Source organism: Oculina patagonica, chromosome 9 (genome assembly GCF_052425735.1).
Source record: "Oculina patagonica isolate OP01 chromosome 9, crgOcupat, whole genome shotgun sequence".
NCBI classification, from domain to species: Eukaryota; Metazoa; Cnidaria; class Anthozoa; order Scleractinia; family Oculinidae; genus Oculina; species Oculina patagonica.
Genome location: NC_135766.1, coordinates 28,472,126 through 28,497,863, shown reverse-complemented (window position 1 = coordinate 28,497,863; position 25,738 = coordinate 28,472,126). Strand labels below are relative to the sequence as shown.

At 38.8% G+C, this 25,738-nt stretch overlaps 1 protein-coding gene across 1 annotated transcript; it reads right to left on the bottom strand.

The window, feature by feature from the left end:
* Positions 1-366: 366 nt before the first annotated feature.
* LOC144664649 (uncharacterized) lies at positions 367-24,318 on the bottom strand. The gene is made up of 16 exons (XM_078525818.1): positions 24,200-24,318; positions 23,505-23,756; positions 19,493-19,657; positions 18,976-19,086; positions 18,128-18,253; positions 17,265-17,361; positions 16,510-16,728; positions 15,679-16,055; positions 15,068-15,235; positions 10,814-10,924; positions 10,301-10,420; positions 9,314-9,404; positions 8,598-8,972; positions 7,641-7,772; positions 6,453-6,686; positions 367-817 (listed from the first exon to the last, which is right to left on the bottom strand). The coding sequence occupies exons 1-16, from the start codon at positions 24,218-24,220 to the stop codon at positions 483-485; spliced, it is 2,934 nt and encodes a 977-aa protein (XP_078381944.1). The 5' UTR covers positions 24,221-24,318; the 3' UTR covers positions 367-482.
* Positions 24,319-25,738: the final 1,420 nt, after the last annotated feature.

The following is a 25,738-nucleotide window of genomic DNA, read 5'->3' as shown; positions in this document are numbered from 1 at the left end:
TCATCCATAGGAGGTTCGGTTTCCAAAATTTGAAAGTCAGAAATCTTTCTTAGCAACAAATTGGTAGTTAAGAAGGACCCCCCTTAAGGTGATAAAATACAAATACAAAAACATAACAATTACCAAATTTTATTAAAAAGTACGTGAAAAACTTTGAAGACATACACATTTTGGTCTTAAAAGGCTATGAAAGCATTTAATTAAAAATTCCTGTAGTTAGTTCTCAGTCCTATTCGGTTTTATTGATCGGTCGATTTGCGCAACAGAAACGGTCGACGTCTAATGGCATAAAGCGATGCCAACGTCCTCGCTAAAAAACAAACTAATCAACCGTGGAAAACGACTATATGGATTTGAAGCATTGAAGTTTTCTGATACATTGCACTTTTAGGTTTAAAGGGTTTATATTCCACTATAATGATTTTTTTAAAGTTTAACTGATTTATATTGTGCAAGGTGTGAAACTGAACTCTGCGATTCCTTCAGGTAGTTTCATAAAAGACTTCTACTTCGTCAGGTTGAAAGTTGTTACTACCCGCCAGGAATGAGTTGGCGAAGGAGGATCCGTAACTATAACCAGGTGGCGCGCTGTAAGTGTATCCAAGGTTTGAGTGAGAACTTGTACTAGTTGAGGCGTAGCTGGTAATGTAAATATCGTGTCCCCATCCAAATGTTGGCCCATAGGAATAGCAACTGTAGGTGGAATAACCGACACTATACGGTCCTGTTTGATCCAGTTTCAGTGGCTGCCAACCAGGATTGTTAACCAGTGAAAACATAAAAGCTGTTGAATCGTACCGATACTGACAACTGTAGGCTAATATTGGAAATACACAAAAAAGTAAACATCAAGCATTAATATTCGTTTCCAACTCCTTTACACTTTTATTTTTTTTCTATTGATTTATTACAAGGTTAATTTAGTTTCATGCATTTTTTCGTAATAATCTCCGCACAAATTTACAAATATAGTACTTCCTTAATCAAAGTACGGTACAAAAAATTTTTTTTTTGTATAAGTTCATGGAACGATCGTAGCGCCTTTGTTTGCAGGATTATATGCTTATGGAAAAATCAGTAAGCCTCTACCGCTGATTATTATATTTCTTTTTTCCAGGATTCGCATTGCACAAAGAAAATGACGGAATTGCAACTTCAACAGTACGGATTTGCGCGATTTTGTTCGCCGTTCAGTTTGTGAATAAAAACAGAGATTCAGTAATAAACAATAGTAGAATCATTTTCATTGTTATGCTGCACCTCTATGGCACACGCGGAGATACTAAGATATGGGGCGAAAATAATTTCCACGCATGCGAAGAAGTGCAGCATGCTGAAGGTTTCCGTCGCTGAGGGGAGGAGGGAGGAACAAAAAAGTAGCCTAAACCGAACTCTCGGGGCATGAACGCATTTGAGAAAGCCCTGAAGTCGAGAGGGCGTATAAATACTATGCTCAATACCCAAGGGTATTACGGGAGCCTCCAAGGGCAAAAGATGCTAATTTATGTAGCGCGCGAGGCCATTTCGGCGCAAACATATCAATGAAAATAGAACAAATTACCTACATTGTTTGAAAATAAATGTATTCAAAATCTAAGACTTTAAAAGGAGGGGTTTCTTTGAGATCAAATCAACAGCAATGAGTGAAAATCACCAAATTTTTCAATGAAGCATATTACCTAACCATAACTGATCTATCATTATCGCTATGCGCCTCTTGCCTTGTTTAAAAATGGTTGTTGTCGTTGTAGATGAGCAAACAACAGGCTAATAGCTTGTTTGAAATTCTTACCAATGGCCAAGGACAAAAAGATGAAACGAAAAAGTCGTACGGCTGGTACTGCTAAAAATGAACTGAGGTGTGTACTGTGAGCGGCTTGGAAACTGACATATACTTTGTTCAAGCGCCTTTACTTCGGAATACTTTCTTAACTGTTAAACGCAGTGCATTTTCGCAAAACCCCCAGGATTTACGGCAGAAAATATCATTTATAAACAGTTTACATTCAGACGCGACGAATGTGCTTTAATATAAACGGGGAAACAATCCTAATGTTTTCACATTTGCATGACGTGCTCGTGACTATAGGACGGCTAGCAATCGTGCATTAACCCTTTGTCAAATGGCATAGCGTCACACGAAAGAACGCACTCCCGCATTACGAGAATTCCGACAAAAGTTGTGAGATATTCAGGAAGTAGCAAAATTAGCGGTGAAGTAAAAGTAAAATCGAGAATTTTAAGGACGTTGTTTGATACTGGCATTCCAAGAATGAACCAATGCATCAGCAAGTTTAAGGGTGACCTATCGAAAGCCGAAGAAACTCTACCGTCTAAAGTTGAGAAACTAAACGGGACACCCTAACAACAATAAGAGAAGCCCTGGACAATCAGCGATAGACAGATAGCGGGCCACAAATCGAGGAAACGCCAACGTTAAAATTTAAGACAGGCCAACCGAGATATAGCCTAGCGGCAGGGATGGCAAGTGTAAAGGAATAACCAATTGTAACACTGGGGACTATAGAAATCCTCTCTTGGGATCGAAGCAAACCTGAACTTCTTATCTATCGACGGGTATCATGAACACAGATTAAACAATTGCAAAACACCCAACAAAATTCAGTGTTTACGCAGAGACAAAGATCGACTCTTAGGGCGGATAAAATTGCCGTGATGGAATAAGACAGTGAATACAGCTGGCTGCGATAAAGTGAAGAAAGAATGACAAAACGAGGAAGGGAAGAAAGAAAAGCCGAATAAAAAAGGATGCTCTTTGATCCACAGATGGGAAAACCACTACTGATAGCGCATGCAAGGTAAAAATGCTTCAACGGGGGCACTTCAATACCTTTCCCGTAAGCTGGCCAGGCTACAATGGCCGCCAAGAAAAGGCTTAAATAACTTTACTTTTAGAAAGATGAGCACAAGTAGGTGTAGGACTGTTCAGCCTTGACTTTTACAAGTACCCTTAAACATCACGAAAGAACACCTTAACATCGGTTCACATGGAATTCTAGGTAACGGAGAAATGCCCAATGCTAGGTATAGCCACAAAGAATCAGAAGCCACATAGTGAGGCTATAGTGGATGAAACCTGAGGTAAAAAAGGGAGATTCGCAGGCATGGACTTTTCCTGGGGCTACCATCTGGATAGACGGGAATGGACCGGCCCAGTCGGCGGGCTCCCCTTTCCAGTTGCAGCAATTGGGTGCAGACCTATCTTATTTTTAAGCACATTGCGACTAAAGGTAAAACTGATTTCATAACGCTCTTATGTAGAAATAAACAAAAAGGGAGAAACAAACAAACGCAAAGACAAATAAACAAGGAAAAGGGGAGCCACCAACTAGGCCGATCCAGGGACCCCGTCATAGACAGAGTATCGGGTATTGTTTAGAAAACCCGTCCCAGATCGACCAAATTGATAGCGAAAAAACCTGATTGTATTAACCAGGACACCTCTATACATACCTAGAGCAAATTAAAAATACACAGTATAATATATGAAGCCAAAGTATAGGTAAACATTTGTTTGGCAGATCAAAACCTCTGACAAATTTGAGTTGCTAAAAAAAAAGTTAGGAATGAAAGTCGTACAAGACTGCAGGGAAAATTCTAAGAAGTCAGAGTCCCATCACATTCCCATGCATGGCTATTCTTATAAATTAACTCCACAGAGTGAATATGACAACTCGTAGCGAAAAAGTCAAACGAAGATAAGTCTAACTTGATGATTTCACGTTGCATAAATTACAACGCCAACAGCGTTAATTGCTAAGAAATTAACCGAAAAGAAAACAAACAAGTGCTCTAAAATACAAAACAAAAATTGAAAACGAAACAACAAGATCTCTTTCACTTTCGAAACACACTCTGAGAAATAAAATACGGACGAAAACAAACATCAAGGGCGGCAGAATCGCACAATCCAACAACACCCTGCAGAACCGAACAAGGCCAGGCACGCCATAACTAAAACAAACTCGAAAAGCGCGCGGAACACGCTATTAAATCTAACATGAAGGGTGGAACACACCATGGAAATGTAATGAAAACAAACTGGTAAGGCGACAGACGCCATGGGGAAAAGTAGAAAACCACATGCGTAGTGAAAAGTACGAGAAAGTAACTTGCAGGAGAAACACGCCATAAAAATTATATGTTATATACGGCGGCACATTCCACGAAAACTAGACCTAAGGCGACACGCCTTCGCAATTATCTATATGAAGGCGACACACGCCATGACTTAATGGCAGGCGACTCGCCCCATGAACAGTAACTTGAAGGCGACTCACGCCATAAAACTAAATTGAAGGCGACACACACCAACAGGCTAACTTGGCATAACGCCATGGTTGAAAACTAACTTGAAGGCAACACACGCCATAAAAACTAACTTGAAGGCGACACACGCCATAAACAAACTTGAAGGCGACACACGCCATAAACAAACTTGAAGGCGACAAACGCCATAAAAACTAACTTGAAGGCGACACACGCCATAAAAACTAACTTAAAGGCGACACACGCCATAAAAACTAACTTAAAGGCGACACACGCCATAAAAACTAACTTGAAGGCGACACACGCCATAAAAACTAACTTGAAGGCGACACACGCCGTGAAACAATCTTGAAGGCAACACACGCCATAAAAACTAACTTGAAGGCGACACACGCCGTGAAACAATCTTGAAGGCGACACACGCCATAAAAACTAATTTGAAGGCGACACACGCCATAAAAACTAACTTGAAGGCTACCCACGCCGTGAAACAATCTTGAAGGCAACACACGCCATAAAAACTAACTTGAAGGCTACCCACGCCGTGAAACAATCTTGAAGGCAACACACGCCATAAAAACTAACTTGAAGGCAACACACGCCATAAACAAACTTGAAGGCAACACACGCCATAAAAACTAACTTGAAGGCTACCCACGCCGTGAAACAATCTTGAAGGCAACACACGCCATAAAAACTAACTTGAAGGCGACACACGCCGTGAAACAATCTTGAAGGCGACACACGCCATAAACAAACTTGAAGGCGACACACGCCATAAAATCTAACTGGAAGGCGACACACGCCATAAACAAACTTGAAGGTGACGCATGCCATAAAAACTAACTCGAAGGCGACACACGCCATAAAAACTAACTCGAAGGCGACACACGTCGTGAAAACAAACTTGAAGGCAACACAGGCCATAAGAACAAACTCGAAGGCGACAAACGGCATATAAACTAACTTGAAGGCAACACACCGCAAATAAACAAACTGGTAAAGCTACACGCCATAATATAGTAGCATAGGCGACACACGCCGTAAAAACTGATGTGCAAGGCTAGCACCAAGACTAACGGCAGCTACACGCCAAACCGAAACTTGCCTGACACGAGGTAAAACAGCAAAACGAGCAGCGATAACAATGACAACATGTATAACGAAGGAAACCGGCTTACCTCATTCCTAGCGGACGGAGCGGAATTAACGCATGCAAACAGAAAAAACGTTTTAGGTTAAACCAAGCAAGCGGCGACAAATCTCTTGACGGGATATTCACAGGGTCGTAAGCCATGAAGAAAGGAAGGTGCTCAGCGACGGAAACGAGAAAGGCAGAACAAAAAAGTAGCCTAAACCGAACTCTCGGGGCATGAACGCATTTGAGAAAGCCCTGAAGTCGAGAGGGTGTATAAATACTATGCTCAATACCCAAGGGTATTACGGGAGCCTCCAAGGGCAAAAGATGCTAATTTATGTAGCGCGCGAGGCCATTTCGGCGCAAACATATCAATGAAAATAGGCCTTGTCACGGTTTTCCACGCCATCTTGACGGGTAGGCGACGTGGTTAGTAATTACAGTGTTTGTATGGGAATCCGACGACAAATATCTTTTACAAAAGTTGAATTCTAGGGAACGTATGATCTGTTAAGTTAAGATACTAGGCAAACGTTTTTTATTCGCCAAGTTTGAAGGATGTAGCTGGGCTAGAAAGCGTTCACTTACTTTTTTAATTTCCCATACATTTGTCTTTTTTCCTGCAAATTAACGCGGTTGGCGGGAAAAATTATAGACAAATGTATGGGAAATTAAAAACGTAACTGAACGCTTTCTGGGCCAGCTACATCCTTCTAACGTGGCGAATAAAAACTGTTTGCTAGTGTCTTAAATTTACAATTCATAAATTGTCCAGAGTTCAATTTTTGCAAAAGATATTTGCCGTTAGATTCCCATACAAAAACTGTAATTTATACCCGCTTTGCCTACTCGTCAAGATGGCGTCGAAAACCGTGATAAGGCCTATAAATCACATGTGTAAGATAAGAAATATCAGGCCATTGACCTGTTTATAAGGATTACAGCTTTTCAGAGAAAAGTTCCACGTTTTCTTAGCAGAACTTTAAAAAAGATAGAAAAATGAAAAGTAGGCTATGTAACTTACTCCATGAGTCACTCGTGTATCCTCCAAAGATATATTTCCCCACGCGAATGATGGTGACAGTGGGACCCAGGCCGTCACAGCATGAATGAAACGTGTAGGAAGACCAGCCATTTACAGTTGCTTGGTAACAGCGATTCCAGTAAGAAGATTGCTGAGATACCGGCTTCAACCATTTACTAAACCATGTCAGATAATCCTGGTTATTTCCTACAATGCTGGAGTGCTTTAGACCCCCTGCAAAAACATGAAAAGTGTTGCTTTGTGCCTTTCGTAACTGGCAAATGTTGGCGCATAGGACCCGGTTAATACGAGTACCAAAGGGACAGGCAAAGATGTCCGTAATAAACGGGTGCTCGCACATGTATTATGCGGGTAAAAGGGCGGAATTCACTGTACCTTAATTTTTGATATTATAAGTTAGACGGCACTTCTTTCTAGAAGAAATCATGTATTATAATGAATTTGTATTAACCGTTACAGCGTTTTAAAATAAAGATGACGATGATGACGTCGACAAAAATAGACCACGAGGAAGATAATGGCGATGATGATATTTAAAGTTGCCTTTCCAATCATAAAAGTTCCCATTCTTCATTGAAGTGTCAAAAGCGACCTTTAAATTGGACTACGAGTACGTAATCGGGTACGAGTAAGACTTTGGAATTTCGAGACAATTTTATCCCCCGAACCTTTAACTCCTTTCTGTTGCTACCTAACACATAAAATAACGTTAGAGATAAGATTGGTGTGATAAGTTATTATATGAGGCACATTAATTTGGTTCGAAAACTTGTACTCTTACTCAATCTCATACTCGTAGTTTAAACTAAAGGTCGCTAATGTTACTGTGTATATAATATTATATTGCTTATTCCTAGGCTATTTTTTGTCCGTTTGAGATGGCAAATCCGAAGGGTCAATTTTAAAAGCAGCCATAACGCTGTGACGCCTATGTTTTCGATAGAGCAGTGTTGAAGACGAGTATGCTAGTTTCACTCAAATTCAGGAACAAGAAGAACCATTCACGAATCGTACGTATAGATCTGGACAGTAGGAGTAAGATCTTTGTTTACTACAAAGTGGCACTGACTCTCTTCTGCGAGAAAAGAAATGAACGCTCTACAAAAAAAGAAAGGAACTAAGGAACCTCAAAAAAGAGGCTAACAAAAAAATAATAAAAAAACTCACTTGGATATCTAAAACAAGCAAAACCGTCTCCTTCATATCCTTGAAAACAAGTACAATTGTAAGAACCTCGTGTGTTTGTACAGACAGCGCTTTGATGACAGTAAGACGTTCCAGTGTCGCATTCATTTAGATCTGGTAAGATAATATTAATAGCAATCAGTTATAACTTTATCGTTTGTGACACTCAGATTTAAATGGAATGAAAAAAGTGTGCTCAGATGCGGATCTATTCTCTTACGTGGGACAATAAAGCAACATTTAGTTCGAACATTCTTGTGGAAAAATTTTCTTAGCTTGCTAAACTGTTGCTAAGCAACAGATTTTAAAAGGTATCCTCGTGTTTATAATTCGCTGTCCGGCGTGGGGTCCTTTTCGACCCGACGTACCAAAGTGTTTAAAATTCTTCAAAACTAACTATCCAAAATACGGAATTAATATTGTTGATTTCTATAAAATTTCACCGTTCTCCGGTTTTCCTCCCTGAACAAAAACCAACACTTCCAAATTCCAATTTGATCGGGAATACACGGCCCCGCAAGCATATAGCTTAAATCCTCACCCTGTTTAAAAAAAAAAACGTTATTTATTTTTATTTTATTTTTTTTTTTTTTCCGATTTGTAATTGACGACAACTATCTCGTATCCGAAATTAAAAATAATGGTAGTGTATGTTTATTTACTCCTTTATTTCAGTTGTATATTACCTTAATTTACGTTACTGTGCTCTTCCCTCTGTCTTTAACTTTTTTAAGGTAATTTGGCTCAGCTCGTGCAGTGCAAGTGGCGCACGGACGTACGAAAGAACGTACGGATAAACAATATACGTTACAGCAAAGCATTTCTCAGCTCCATGTGTTTACCAAGTTTTCTTAGCTATGAGGCGCTCGGACACACCTTCACAGCGCGAGGAAGCAATACTACTTATGCAACTTTCACATTCTAACATTTGCATCTTACCTTTCTTACAAGTATACTGATGACAGTCGCTGCACTTCACGTCATTCCACTCGTAGCTAAATTCTACTCCAAGTGCATGTACACAATCTTCTTCTCCAAAATTATTAGGTTGGTTCCTCGCCCAAGCTGTATAATTCGCCCGTCCAACATCCGCCCAAGTAAAGTCACCTTCTCTTGATCTGTCGTTCAATCCCAGCCATGATTTTTCTCCACTGTGGCGATGCTGCAAATAAACATTCTCCTCATTGTTGTTAACATCAGCAAGGACTGATTTTTCTTCATGACATTTGCTTCTTGCTTTTGTCCAGTTTGTGCAGGTTTCACTTGTGAAATAACAGAAACCATCGAAGTAACTCCATCCAGGATCACATATATCTGTTAAAAAAAACAATTATCTTTTATTGGGTTTTTCCCCTTTCATTGACCCACATACATTTTTCCCGAGCAGTTGGGGTTTGTTAGGCCCCTTTGATAAACGGTTTTGTGTCGAGATATAGTCAACAAAAATCTTGACAGACGATTAATGAAGATATTCGTTCAAATCGGTGCTGCTGAGTCAAATTGGAAACATGGAAATGCAGTTAGATTAAGGTAAGTAGACAAGTAAACACTTCAGTACTGTAAAAGCGTATGTGTTTGCACCTCGCACCAGTGACTTCCTCCTCCCTCCCATTCACTCCTACGGATATAGGTTAAAACAACTAATTTCCAATGACCTATAACGACTGCATAACTGACAGAAAGAGGATCATATCTGGTCTCGTATATTTCCTTGACGCAAACTCTGAAGCCCGTGGTATTCATATTCTGAAAATAGATGGATAAATGTAAGTCAGGGCGAAGGGTGAAGATAAGATTAATCTCACAGAGAATTGGTCGACATTTTAACGGTCGGCCGATGATTGACACCTTTTTAACTGACAGGTGAGATCTGAGATATTAAAACTTTCCAACAGTTGGATAATGGGCTGAAGTTTTAACTGATAGCTGAGATAAGTTTCAGTTGATAACTGTGATGTCAGCAGCCCCATATATACAGACCCTCAGGGTGAAGGAAGTGTAGAATAGCGATGTTAGCGACATTAACTGTCACAAATATCAGAAGCAAGTCTACCAAAAAGCGGAGGAAAAAACTCATTAAGGCTTTTAGTTTCTGAACTGATGACTAGGTGAGGACAGGAATTGGTGGGAGAAGGGTTAAGGAATGTAAACACCAAGAACTAAACTAGAGGTAGAAGTTACAATCTCCATTTTAATAATAGATTCTAGTTGGCAGATTCTTAGAAATGAAGGTCGGCCTTTATCGATCTGACATCTGCTGTGCATGCCAGTTTCCCATTGAGCAACCAGTCTCTTTTCTAAATGACTTTGCTGTAAGCCTCTAGACGTTGTTTCGTCGTCGCCAATTATATTTAGGAGAATTTTTAACGTTAACCTTGATGAAAACTGTATATTCAATAATTTCGTATTCTGAATTCAAGGCGTTTACCGCAAGGTCGGCAGGTCCGGTCGGCCTTTATCGATCTGACATCTACTGTGCATGCCAGTTTCCCATTGAACAACCAGTCTCTTTTCTAAATAACTTTGCTGTAAGCCTCTAGACGTTGTTTCGTGGTTGCCAATTACATTTAGGATAGTTTATCGTTAACCTTGATGAATACTGTATATTCAATAATTTCGTATTCTGAATTCAAGGAGTTTACCTCAATCCATGTTGCTATACCGTTGTGAACTGGTGCCGAGTTCCCACTTTCTGATGTGCTATGGTTAGCAGTTAACAGAACTGATGGTGTTGCGTTGTAGCCTTTTACAAAGTGTACAAACTATTGATGAAATTTTAAATCAAACGTTAGAAAAAAAAGTTATTTTTATTCTGGTTTTACTGAGCTTTGAGTCAAGAGTACTCAATTTCGCATAAACGAATTGAGGATATAATTAACGGCACTACAATTTCTGAATTACCTAACCTTTGTGTATGAACATTTTGTTCAGAAAAAAAATTGCCAAAATATCTTGATGTTCCATGGAAGCTATGTTTTCAAGTCCGTGCATTAGGTTTAAAACAACAAGCGTCCCTCGTTTAACCTTTTGTGACTTATTTCTATGATTTGTTGATGTCTTAAAAAGACTCAAAATCCAAGATGCTGGAATGTGTGACGTCATAACCTTACATCAAGTGACATCATAATTGGCATGTTACCACTCAATGATCTTACCTCACAGTAAGCGTTGTTGTCTTCATCTGTTGGTGGGTTTGTATTTGGAAACTTCACAGAGCCATGTTCAGTGAAGAGTGGCTTGTGTAGTTTAGAAAACGCCAACCAATTCTGAAAAAGAGTTTAAATTACAAGTAACCACAGAGTTTGTTGTTTGGGGTGATTTATCAATCTTGATTTGTGACCGATTCCTAATGTCCTCTTTTACAGTTCGTGAAAGCACGCTTATACTCATTTCTCAAATGGAAAGACATTTAAGGCACTTGAATGTTCTGAGATCTGTGCGTGCCTTCTTTTCGCGTGTCTTTACGTTTATATAAGTTTTCCCTTTGTTGTTGTAGTTGCTGCTGTTGTTGTTGTTGTTGTTGTTGTTGCTGTTTTGTTGTGCATTCCTCTAATCCCTGATAACTTAGGGATATTTAAAATAACTCAATGCCGAGCACAGTATTGTACTCTTTTAGTTAATATTTTTTTCCTTTTTGAGTCTAATGCTTGCGTGCGATTTGCGCATGCGCATTAGACTCTTTGTTATATGAAACAAGCAGCTATTTCAAAAAGAAATAGTGTTTCGTTTCCTGATTGCGGAAGGGTAAGAATAGTGTAACACTTAAGGAGAGGTGGGTTTGGGGTTTACTTTAATTTGGAGAAGGTCCTAGTGTATGTTAAATTTGCCGAATTTATGCACGAGTGCAGAATGAAAAGAAGAACTTCATATTCAGTAGTAACTTAAATTCTCATTTTACACCTACTGTCGATTTTATGTAAAGGAGACATAAACTAAGTCCTGCTGCAGTTTGGCTTTCAAGAGTTCAAGTAACACATAAATATTTCTCTTTATAGGAATAGCATATGTCTTTATCTCCAAATTAAGTTAAGTGAAGGGAGCTTGCCTTTATCGTTTTTACTCATCCAGTGGAAATTAAAATGATTTTTTTTATTTCTGCATACCGGTAACACTTTTTTGCTTAAAAATGGCACCCGATAGCATAACTTTGGATGTTACATGAATGGAAAAATAACTTACAGAAAAAATTTAAATATATTCCTATCAATGTGGGGAAACATGAAACCACAAGAGTAAAATGCAAGATCAGAGTAATGCAATTAATTTAAATGGTTTATTTTTTGAAACAAACAATCCTAAAATAAATCAGTTCCATAAATAAAGTGTTTTGTGACTACTGATCTCTGATAAAATGCAAAACAACACTTTAATCGAAGATGAAATTATTACCTTTTGACAAAAAGCTTGAGGTATATACTTCTCTGAGTTGATCACATGCTCAAATCAAATAAATGCCAAATTCATACAAACCAAAACCCTGGTCGACAAGAACAGAGATAAGCACACTGTTTCGAAGCCATTTCTTTAAAATGAAATGCCAGTTGTCACTTTACAAAGACACGTAAACAACCAAAGCAAATTAATGTAAAAAGCTACCATACACAGATTTTTAACAAGGATTTTTAATTAAGCAAAATTCAAGTTTAAAGAAAGTTATATGTTATATATAGTCGTACCAGGATTGTATTTTGCTCGATCCGCGCTGCACGCTCTCCCGGCAAATATAAAATTATCTCCACAGAATAAGACACAGCCAAGTTGCATCTGGTAACACTGATAATAACGATTTGCATTTTTGGCGATACTGTGGAGTTTTGATCAGACCGCGATGGCTTTGAATAATCCAAATAATGTTTATATCATTAATTTAATCTCAGAATCTGCACCAGCAGTTGCAACGGTAGTTAATATTGAGCGTTACAACAACTAAGGAGACGAATTTAGTTCGACACGGCAGTTGCACACCTTGCTATACGATACTGTCCATACAAAATTTAAACTTTGAGCAGAACTTATTTATCAACTTTCCGTGCAGACTCGAATGTTTTTGCGACGCCGACGTGACACTGATCACGCAATTCCGGGTACATCCACGCGAGAACCCACGCAATTTTGCGTGTATTCGCGCTGTTTGTGACGTCGAAGATGCCGTGAAATTTTCCTGTACAAATAGAATAGGGCAATCTCCCACATTTATACATTCCTCTGTTACATGAAGTGAAATTAACTTTGTAAGTCACCTGCAAATATGCACTTCTCTTTGTAGCGCACTTGCTCTACCGTGCGAGCAATGCAAACACGAGATACGCCAAGTCATCCCGTTTTTCTTTGCGCTTGTAAACACTGATTGGTGGAAATTTACTTCCGTTTCAGAATAATATTAAACGCTACGAGAGCTTTCTCTAGTTTTCTTACAATACATCGCTTTAGTCAAACTTAAAACCATTGCAGTCGTTAGATATTTCTGTTTGCAACGAATCTAAATTTTTTTGGTCATGCTGAGGAATATATTTCCGATATTTGAAGAACATGACTGTTTTTACGAAATTAATTGCCATCGGTCATACGTATTTACTTTGTGGTTACGACCGTTCTTGTGATTGGATAGCAGCCCCCCGTGCGAGCAAACACGACAAGTCATCCCTTTTTTGTTTGCGCTTGCAAACACTGATTGGTGAAAATTTACTTCCGTTTCAGAAAATCGCTAGAATGTTTACTTAACAATTAAACGCTACGAGAGCTTTCTCTAGTTTTCTTACAATACATCGCTTTAATCAAACTTAAAACCATTGCAGTCGTCAGATATTTCTGTTTGCAACGATTCTCAATATTTTTTTTATCATGCTGAGAATATCTTTCCGATATTTGAAGAACATGTTTTTACGAAATTAATTGCCTTCAGTCAAACGTATTTACTTTGTGGTTACGACCGTTCTTCTGATTGGATAGTAGCCCTCACTGTGTAAATAGTTCACATCGAAGCCAAAATAATACCGTATCGTTTCTGAGGAAACGAAACAAAAAGCTGTTAGCAATCCCAAGGGAATGGTTCGGGATCGATAATCGTTCGCTGTAATGTAGAAAACAATGATCAGCTGCAAGAACGGACTCCGTACGGACACGCACGATTAGTTTCAATTAAAAACAGCCAATCAGCGACACGTGTTCCCATGCATAATTAAAAGTTCTTTCTCAACGTAATAATTTTCCAGTTGAGACATTTGTAAGCTTTTTGTGAAAATAAATCTTCGTTTTCAGTTCAGTTAAGCACTTGTGTTTTCGTCTTGCTTAAAAAGCAAGACGTCTTTGAGAAAAAATATTTCGACGGCGACTCGCGTTTATTTACACAATGCGACCAAATATTTATTTTGTTTTAAAAAATAGAAAACTTTACCTCGTATTTTGTATTTAAGTCATTCGAATTTTGACCAATTTTTTCTTTACAGTGCAAACAAAAACCTTCAAAAATAAAAGATGTACATGGATAAATGTAAATCAAGTTACGCGACTAAATCAAAATGCGTTTGTTTGGCCGCTTTGCAGTATTACACTGTCCCGGCCTTTGCCATACACTGAAATCGAATTTCATGCTTTTACGACTCTCAGAGATCTTAAGTTCTTCTTACAGCTAGAAAAATCATAAAATGGTTACATTGATATGGAAGTGATGATTCGCGAAATTTGTACATCATGATAAACAGTCTTCGCTCCTGTGTATGGTAGCTCGATAATAATTGCCTAGTTTCCAGCGTTCAAAAGGTCATCATTATATTGACGTGAGCATTTACACCCGTTTTTAGGAAAATCTGTCACTAAGTGCTTACAGTACAATGGAGTAACAGTCACTATTTCAAGTGCTTTTATTGCAAAATCTGTTTCAAGAGTCATCATCAAAATGGTGAAAAATCTGAAAGAAAACGATGTGAAGTTCTTCAACCCTTGTTGTAATGAACATGCTTTTTGTAAATCGTCACGCAATCTTGTCCAAATGTTTAATCGTTTCTGCTTTTACGGACAATACGGAAGACGTAACATCAACTCCTGTTCATACTTTAAATTTTGTGAAGCATATAACATTTATGACTGTTTCGTTTTCATCCATAATCATCCACGATGCCCCTAGCTTGCTATAAGCATTTTAAATTAAACTCCCGAACACAAACCTCTAACAAATTTTAACCGGCTTACGAAAACCGCGCAATCTGTATCACTATGCCAAACGGCATTAGACTCATGTCACCCTTGGTGACCTATTTTTTAAGTTAGTTAGACGTTAGACTTGCCCCAAGTCGCCCTCTATTGGCGAGCGAAGCGAGCCGAAAAGCGTCGCGAAGCGACGACCGCGAGTGACGAAGTCCTAAACCGCGCGTCGAAGGACTTTGAGAAAGTCTAGTTAGACGTGTACATACCACATAAATGTCTTCATGTTTTCCATCAAAGTTCTGCATTTCGCGGAGACAGACTTTAAATGAGTCCTTGGTTACATCCTCTGTCCAGATCAGCGCGGCATCATACTCTTTACCAGTCCTAAGGTGCTCTGACGTCACAAGAGTAACAGGATGTTCCTTGAAAGTGTCCTGCAGTTAAGGAATATGACATTTTAACATCCCACCTTCCTTCAAGCGTTATTTCCCATTTTATACATTATTTCTTATACCAAAATTTATAAAAATGCTTGTGGCTGCCAAATACTGATGAAAAATCCAAAACGCACAATTTTATGTCTAAAAACACCTGCTTATGGTTGTAAACTATATTGTAATCATATTCAACGACAGCCTTGACTATATACAGCACCAAACACGCATAACACATATACTAAACGGCCTCAACTAAATTTCTTTAGAAAAAAATAAATAAATAACTATGACTCGGCCCATTTTTGCTATAGGTATCACTAGAGTTAATTATTTTAGCGTTAAATCCTCTTCAAAACCGTTGAAATTAAATTTGTTTTGTTTTTTTGCACAATAACACCAGCAACTGTGAGGTAAAACTCAATTTAATGCGTTAATCTTACCGTTGGAAACGACACGTCTGTACACTTGGTCCCAGACCACCAATTTTGAATCTTAATTCTACCGGCCAATCCTTCAATCGGAGCTCCTTGATAAGCCATATAGTCCACAGTGGCAAACCTATTAACATTCTTCCCATTCCTCCCAGATTGCATGGCGCAGACCGTAAAATTCCGTGTATTCACATTTTCCGTCCACAAAGAGATTGCGTGATGCACCGTGACCGAGTCATTCTGGTTGATGTGGTTTACAGCGACTTGTACGTGAACTTGTTTGTCCGGATAGAACCGGTATGGCGGGAAAATGATTGTCTTGCATCCTGAATCAGACCATTTGGGGACGTGAAGGAGGTCAACACGGCCGCGGATGAATGGGAAACCTAATAACAACAGCAAAAGAAAATAATGAGATTTAAAAATTGTCACGATTTTTTCTCTAAAAACCCTGAAAATTTCTTTCCATTTGAAGATTTAAAGAATGCACAGTAATGCTCCAGTATTTAAAACAGCTCCTAAAGCAAGAGTTTATCAATCCAATGGAAATTAAAGTTTTGAAATTAAACTTAATTCCACTTTTGTTGTTTCGAGGAACGCTGTGACTAGGTGTGACTCTGTAAAGTATTTCATCCATGTTTTTAATTTAGACGTTCTTGCGTAATTGTGCGTATACATAGATTTTCCTCTCCTGTTTTAAAGACTGTTTTCTTGTTGTTTTAAGCGGCATAAATTGAAGTCGCTCCTTGGCTCGTAATTTCTTATTTGATTTTTTTGGTTTCGAGCAACATGAAAAGTAACAGAGCAATTCACTGAAAGCCTTGTTGCCATGACACTAACCTTCACAGCTTCCTGGGTGATAGAAAGTGTTGTTGTCATGTCCCCTGCAGAAGCTAAGCTCGTAAAGGCATTTGTTGTCGTATGTTGTTCCATTTGCGGTACACACTGGATCCTGATAGGAAGGGCAATCTTCGTAACACACACAGCGAGCTTCATGTGCACTGTAGGTTTTACACACACCAAACGATTCACACAATACGCCCAGACATGGATTCAAGTCTTAAAAAAAATAAAGAAACAATACATAAATAACGTTAGATGCACTGAACATTGTATAAGAATCTTGGAAATATTCATATGTGATAAAAACTTTATAGACTTCCCTAGTACGTAGTGTGTTTTTCTTTTTCTTTCTGTTTCTGTTCATGTGTGAATCTGTTGTCTTGCCGACCTGTAATTTATTTTGATTTAATGCTAATGACAACAGGCTGCCTGGCTCCACTAGCCCCTATGGTTATTCCAGGCAGTTAGTACTCTTACTTTATTAAGTTTTCCTTTCTGTATTAATATTCATGTAAGTGCAAGAGTACCTGAAAGGTTGTTGTTGTTGTTGTTGAAATAAATGAACAGAAAATAAATTAAATCAAGATTTTGCAAAGACGAACAATTTCCAAAGTGTGCAACCATTTCTGGTATAAAATCTATCAACAACATCAACTTGTTTTATTTGCATAATTATAGGTTTTAAGGTAAAATAAAAAACATATGCGGACAAGTGACTTATGCGATAACTTATATGCCGCTAAAACACCAACCTCCAATCGCAAGAAAGCTCACAGAAACTGGGTCGTGATAACTTCCTGCTCCGCTCAAATCCTTTACGCAAACTGTCATTGAAGTTAGACCTGCCTCCTGTAGAGATATACGGTTTCTTGTTAGCACTGACTACCAGGTAGTATTTTGTCTGATCTCTTATATTAGAGAGATTTCCGCCTTATTTTTTCCCCGAAATTTTACTACCATGTTCCAAAGATTTACAACCAGATGATATTTTGCCTTTAACCAAAGATATCCGACCATGTTCGTAAGGTTTCGTAATGGTATTTCGTCTGGACTCTTAAAATAGCTATTATTAGATTTTTTAAGATTTCCCTCAAATTATTTACCAAAAAAAATTCGTCACTTTCTCATTAAGTAAAAAGTAAAACCAAAAACCAGTCGCGACTCGCTCACACACGTTTTCCCGCACTTCGTGCTGGCCAGAAGCATTTGCTTCGAGAGAGTTTTGTTTTCAGACTGGATTGTATAAATCCACTGATTGCCAGAAGTGATAACTCTGGTTTTGGTTCAACGACACTCAATCAAAAATCAGTCGAATCGCTATGGTGGAAGTTTTTGCGAAGATTTCCGTTAAAGATTTACGACCATTCTCCGAAACTTAACAACCATTTTGCCAACGACTTATTGTCTAAAGATCGTTCCATGATTTGTTTCAGCAAAGGAATCAGATTTAAAAACGTCCAAAGATCGATCGATCAGTTGTTCTGGAGATTTCTAAGAAATATCTGAAAAAAGCTTTTCGACCATATGTTTACAGCGGCGTGCAAAGGTACGGAGCGCTGCAATGCATTACATTTTAATTTCTGTGTAATAAAGGAAACAAATAAACATATCCTACCTCTACCCAGGCTGTAACAATGTTGTTTTCCGGGGGGACATTTGTTTTGCCAACACGGTCATAATTATGATGTACAGAAACAAGTACAACAGGCGGATCGTAAAACGTCGTATTGTACGGCACTTTCTGCAGATAGATTAAATAAGAAAATAGTCAGAATTTTGTGTTCAATTATTGTTTGGAAGTTTCTTCCCCTGTAAGGAAAAGTCTACGTCGAACCAAGTGGCTCGTTCCACTGCAGCTTTGGATATTTCGGTTCCTGTAGGAGTGTTTCTACTCCCCCTTACCCCGTCCGGATGGGATGCTAGTCCTTTTCAGAGTTTAGGGCCCCAGCTAAACTTTTATACACCTAGCTGAGTAAAGAGAGGCACCGTAAATATAGCCAAGAACGCAATACAATAACCCCGACCATGGGCTTGAACAATGGACAGCTAGATCCAGAGTGCAACCCGCTGACCATTTCGCTACCGCACCTTCACTTCTACACTGTAGTATTCCCTTGATTGCATGCATGTGCATAAACACATCACCTAAGACTTCAAATGTTTAAATTACTGAAAACCATAATAGGGGACTTTTTTTCAAACCAGACAACTTTGTCACGGCCACTACTTTCGTGTCACGCAATGTTAAAAATTTGGAAATTCAAAATGCTGTATTTTCAAATTAATGAACCCACAAGACTGAAAACCTTCTAAAAGAATTTTTCTAGCTCGTCTTTAACCAAGTGTAGAGAAAAATTTAGAGGACATCCCGATTTTGAGTTTCGAATTTTACGACGTCACATTCAAACCAATTTTAACCCAGCTCAATCAGCGGTGCAATTACAACTGTAAAAAAAACCTTACCTGACAGAAGCCATAGTTATTGTGCGCTGAGGGAGAACCAGTGTTCGGGAAATAAACTTCACCAGTTCTAGTAAAGTTGAAAGACCCATTGCCAGTGAATGCAAACCAGTCCTGCGGGAAAAGAGTGAAAATCAAAATTTAAACTTAAAATGAAAATAATTTTGGCGTCAAACTTCTGGGTCTGTAAATATGGGGTTAGGAGGGCAAGGATAACAGGTTAAGCCTGCTGTTAAGCCAAGTGGCTCATAAGGCCGAAGCTTATCCCAGATTCTGTAGCATTAAGCGGCTAGGTGTATTTCTACTCCCCCTGGATGGGATGCTATTCCATCGCAGGGTTACCCCCAGCAGTAAATTCGCCGGTACCCATTTATTCACCTGGGTGGAGAGAGGCGCTATGAGAATAAAGTGTCTTGCCCAAGAACACAACACAGTGAACCCCCCCCCCCCCCTCCCAATCGTTTTTGTCTAAGATTGATATTTTACAGTCAAAGAGATCTATTGATAATAGAATTCTTACCACAATGGTATCTTCGTGTTTTCCTTCAAACGCCAAGAACTCTCGGAGGCACACTTCGAAACTTCCGGGTTTTACATTCTCCAGCCAGACGTACATAGCGTCATCAGGCTTTGTGTCACGTGTGTACTTAGCAGAGACAAACACAGAAGGTCTTCCACCAAAGCTCTGTAATAAGTTCACATCAATGTTAGAATTATGTCTCAGTGTACTTTGGGGACCGGTCATTATTTATAGCCTGGGGGGAGCGGAGGTTTTTGGGCTAAACATGGTGAAATATAGGTGATCCCCCCTTTAAATGTTATTTCATTGAATTGATCCCCCCTCGTTACCATCGATAACTTTCGTGATCCCCCCCCCCCCCCCCCTCGATGTCTTTGCACCCATATGCAGTTATCAGATATGGAGCCCTGGCAAAAAATATCTTCTGCCAAACCCACACTCCACGAAAGTGGAGTTTTTTAACAGCATTTTCCAACAGATTTACGAGTCTGTGTTTCGTCACAAGTAATCTGGGTTCAGGAACTACCTGCTTGAACAAGAGCAAATGCAATGGGCGCCAAATAAGATAGAGAGCTGTCAAACTGAACAAAGCGAGTAAATTAGTAAAGAGTGAGAAATACGGAGTGTGCCAAAACATTAAAAAGTTCATTTCAGGCATAAAGATCTGCATTCGAAGGCGATGAGCTCGCCTGTTTAGAAGAAGCACAAAGGCAAATCACTGCGTTGTACATGGAACCTCAGTCCGCTTTAGACAGGTTAACAACAGCGCGTATCAACCTGTCAAAGAAGTTTCCTTATGCTAAGAAACTCATCTGTGTTAAGAAGAAAGAAGGAAAAAAGGAAGGTCCGAAAAACCAAGGAGAAGCGACTTGAGTAGAGGGCACTTCATCTCTTTGGAAACTTGACCTCAATCGAGGTTACGGGACAAATTTTCGGTTCAATCGAAGGGAATGATAGGGTTTCCCCTGTAGATAGCATCAATGATGCCTTTGCTAAGAAAACAACAAGGCGTTTGGATCAAGACCCTTTGCTGTGGCTACTAGGAAAGGATATTGTTAGCATGACCTTAAAAAAAATCTAGAACAAGTAACGGCATTTTAAGGGCACAAAATCCAATGTCAAAGTGCTTTAGGGGACTAAATGTTGTTATTAAATCGGATGATGAAGCTCATGAGGCAAATGAAGTTGTTGAATTGGATGATGAAGCTCATGAGGCAAATGAAGTTGTTGAATTGGATGATGAGGCTCAAGATGCAAATGAAGTTGTTGAATCGGATGACGAGGCTCAAGATAAGGCAGATGAAGCAGTTGAATCGGATTTACTATAGAGCTGAGACAGGATCCCATTCCTGGATCGAGAGGCGATAAAGGTCGATAAATGCTTTATGTTTAAACAAACATGCTATTTCACAATGTTTTAGTTATCAGGAGTTATGGGGCAATTTAGAATTCACCTGTCATGTTCAATGAATTTTAGCTAAGTACTTTAAAAAAGGAATATATAGAATTTTTAACACAAAACGTTCTCGACATAAATTAAAATGTGCACATTCCCCAGTATGACAGCATCCGTTTTTATATAAAGTTGTGTTAGAACAAATTGCAATTGAGACCGCAAATGCTATCATCTCCAAGTAGAATGGGCGCATCTGAATCCTTCCAAAATTTCTAGTGATCCCCCCTTTTGGGCTCTCAGTTACGACTGATCCCCCCTTCTGTTCATCTAAATATCAAGTGATCCCCCCCAAAATCCTCCGCTCCCCCCCCCCCCCCAAGGCGATAAATAATGACCGGTCCCTTGAATCATTGAATAATTTGAAGTGGTGATCAACAAAATTTAACATTTTTTTAACTTTTGTAGGACAATTAGCGTTTTAAATTATTATTATTTTAAATTATTTAACAATAAAATTAATCAAAATGCACGTTTATGGCCCCGCTTGCTTTGAAACGGCAAGACATTATGGATAAGGCCTTAGCTGATAGCCCCCCTGGTATAAACAGCTAAAAGGGGCTATGTCACGCAATTTTAGGCAATTTACCGTATTTTCTCAATTAAACGCCCCCGGCGTTTATTTCAAACTTGGCTCCGTGGATCCGGCGTTTATTCGAATGGTGCAGTTTATTCGAGCAAAATGTTTATTAAGCGAGGGTGTATAATCATTATTTGTGATATGAATGTATCTTGCCATCATACCTAAAGCATATTACACCTCAAATAAATGCCTAAAAGGCTTACTTACCATTTTACCTTGGAGACCCGGCGTTTATTCGGGGCCCGGCGTTTAATCGAGAAAATACGGAGCCTGGTTTTCACTAACGACTCAAGCACAAGCGAAAGCACAAACGCGATCACCCAAAAAGGACAAATTTTAATCAAGCACAGGCATCAAAATGCAATGCGCTTAAGCTTTTGCTTGAGCTCGAAGCCGTTTTCACGGAGAAATAAGAGCTGTTATCCTTGCGCTTGTGCTTGCGCTTGTGTTTGCGTCGCTAGTGAAAACCAGGCTTTAGGCACTGACCAACTGGTCATATAATTAACTGAAATATCAAAATGACGGCTTAAAACCGTAGAAGAACTCAAAAGAAACACAGATCAAGGCCCAAAAGGGGCATGGATGGGCAAAATTCGAGAAGATTAAAACGGACTGCGTTCGAGTAAGCTTCGGCCCGACTTTTTTCAAGTTAATCTCAATTTGTATGAAAGTGTCATTTACAATGCCCGAAAATCATCCTTGTTTGTTCTGTGCCGTGATTTTGCCAATAAAAGACTTTTGCTCAGCCAATTTGAAGTTTAGAGCTCTTAATTAACGAAAATAAAAAGAATTGCCTAAAATACTAGACCTAGCCCCTTAAATATTCCTTAATGATTACTATACGTTTCTTTTGATGTTTGTTCTGAGAATTTAGCGTTACATCAAGACGTTTTCCTCTAGCCGATGATTTTCTCAGTTATTCTCATTATCTGTTTGTTTGACATTGTACGGATATTGTAAGAGGAAATTACGTGTTGATCACTTGTTGTGCTTTTGGCGTGACAGCAACTGGACATTTCGTTTATCTTCCTTTGATCCGTCACGTTCTTCAGTTCTGTTTGAAAGCTTTTGTTTTGCAGCTGACCCTTCTAAGAAAGGGTCGAGCATAGAAAACATAACATAGCTTACCAAAACAAATACTAAACTTTAATCTGTTCACGTATCAACGGCGACGACTCATTGTATTAATAACCCAGACAGAACTAAATTCTGCATAAAGGTCAATTTCCTGCTACAAGTTTTAAAGACAGCATTGTTGAAAACAAAAGCCACTTAATTGCACTACTTGAAAGCAAGTTGAAAGTACTTTTTTTTACGTTTTCCCTGCAGCGGATGATTTTCTCAGTTATTCTCATTACCTGTTTGTTTGCCATTGTACGGATATTGTAAGAGGAAATTACGTGTTGATCACTTGTTGTTTTTGACGTGACATCTACTGGATATTTCGTTTATATTCATTTTCGGTCACGTTCTTCAGTTCTGTTTGAATTTTGAAAGCTCTTGTTCTACAGCTTAACCCTTCTCAGAAAGGGTCGAGCAAAAACATGGCTTACCAAAACAAATTAACTAACTACAAATTTAAGCTTCACATTTTTCAACGGCGTATCAATGTATCAACGGCGACAACTCATTGTATTAATAACCCAGACAGAGCTAATTCCACATAAAAGGTCAATTTGCTGTTACAAGTTTTAAGTAGAACGTTATTGAAAACAAAAGTAACTTAATTGCGCAACTTGAAAGCAGATTTAAAGTACTTAAAGACATGTCAGTGTTGTGACTTAATGTTTGTTTTATGAAGATTGATATCACGATTACGTTTTAACGTTGTAAAATGTAACATTTATTATAGCTCGTGAAGTTATATAAAAAATATAATCTAACTTGCATTGTTCTGATACATTTGGTTGAAATAAACTTGTTGAATCAGAGCGGATTAAAAAATAATCCTTTTTTTGTCGGACTGTTTTTCTAACCTGTGAGAAGGTCACCGTCTCGCATTTAGTTTCTGTTGTCCATATTCCATCGAAATTTACGCTTCCATGTGTCAATTGTGGTTGATCTTGGAAAGCCAGCCAGTTGATGATTCCTGTTCCATTTGTTCCAATGCCTGACTCACGTGCACACACCTTGAATCCACGTGTACTGACTGATTCAACCCACACAGCAGCAGACGGGTGAACACGTGAATTTTCCTCGTCGTGGCTCAACGACACGTGGACTTGAACCTGTCAAAGACATTAAAAACAATTAAAATGTTTAAAAAAAAAAAACATAAAAAAGCGAGGTTTCAAAACAAAATTTCTACAATTCATCTTATTTACTGCTTTTCCGCGATTTATGAACTAAAATCTTTAACTTTTTCTTGCCGGATCGACTCGGAGATAAAACGCGGTTACAATTTAAGTAAGATGTTCCCTATCCTTAGGTAGATTTCAGAATATCTTTGCATTCATCGAAAAAAGACAGACTTCTATCTTATCTAAAAACAAAATACTCTACCCATAGCTTATGCTTTAACTTTCAAAAACAGACAATCAATTGTTAAAGATGGCACGTGACCTTTGGGCTTATGGTCCACGAGAGTTCCTAATCCTCTTAACCTCCCCCCCCCCCCCCCCACCCACCATCCCGAGGAGCCAGGGGGGGGGGGGGGGGGCTCTGTACTAACCTTTCCTGATCCACCAAACATAAAAGGAAACACAACGTTTGAACAACGCGGCAGTCGACAATGTGGTGACGGGTCACATCCGCTGCTACAGCTCCAATCCTGCAGAGTGTTCGATATGTTTAGATTCCCGCGCTGCAGAGTAACTCCTAAAGGACCAAAAGAGAATCTTGTTAAAAAAAAACAATGGGAAAGTGGATATAGGTGAGCGATAAGTGAGGAGGAATAATTATTTTTCTTTATTTTTGGGTGGATTTCATGGGTAGGGTACCTTTCCCCTGCCCTCGTTTTCGTTCAGAATTTATTTAATTTCCTTAATTTTACAGCTTGCGAGCGCTCAGGCCGCAATAACTATGCCGCCCCCCGAGCGAAGGATTAAATCGCCGACCGAAAATTTTTAAACACGTCGTTCGTCACCAGCTACTTTTGAAACTTTTTGTACTGCTTCATATTTTCGGAAATCCTGACTAAGTTAAAATTATATAAACATGAAACGTTCTAGGCAGCTTAATCTGAAAGGTAATTATGATTCGCGAGCTTTTGTCCAAAAACGTACCTTAAGAAATTGATAGTTGCGTAGCCGGAAGTAAGCCATGCATAAAGTTTCAAAATGAAAATCCAAAACAACATTATCCTTGAATTCGAACTGCATACGAAAATGTTTGAACAATTAGTTGAATGCTGTTTAACTTTTTTTCATCGATCTTGAGATAATGACACAAACGAGTTACCTGGAGGCGAGTGATTAAATTTAACACAGTTGGAAAGTCCCAAATGAGATACCCGCATTAAAAAATGGAGAGAGGTATTTTTACCATTTATGCACAACATTAATCAAGCTACCACAAGCCTACCTTGCACTGGAGAAGTCAAATATCCCAGGACAGCTAAAAACATCAAAGCTGCAATCGAAGGAGGAAGATTCATTTTGAAACGCATCTCGCTGCAGTCGTGTTTGAAGAACTCTTGATGTTCTGTTCTGGAACGAGTTCGTCTTGTAACTGAGTATCACTGTGTTCTGGGTTGTTAAAATAGGATCGATAAACGCATGCGCAATGCAAAGCATCTGTAAGCGACACAAACTTTTAATCCGCTAAATCAGCTTTTAAGCATTGTTCTGTTACATTTCCTCATTTTTTGTGTCATATTCGAGATCATGCGAGTTTCATGTTTATTATTTTTGGTGCTGAAACTAATTTTAACCCCTAAAAATATCATATTTGAGATGTTAACTGCGTTAATATTTATTGGTTTAAGAGCTGAAACATTGAAAATTTAATCCGCTAATTCAGCTTTTCAACATTGTTCTGTTTCATTTCCTCATTTTTTGTGTCATATTCGAGATCATGTCGGGTTTATATTTATTATTGTAAGTGCTGAAACAAACTTTAACCCTTAAAAATATCATATTCTAGATGTTGCCTGCGTTAGTGTTTATTGATTTAAAAGCTGAAACACTGAAAAATTTAATCTGCTAAAACAGCATTTCCACATTGCTCTGTTTCATTTCCTCATTTTTTAAGTCATATTCGGGATCATGCC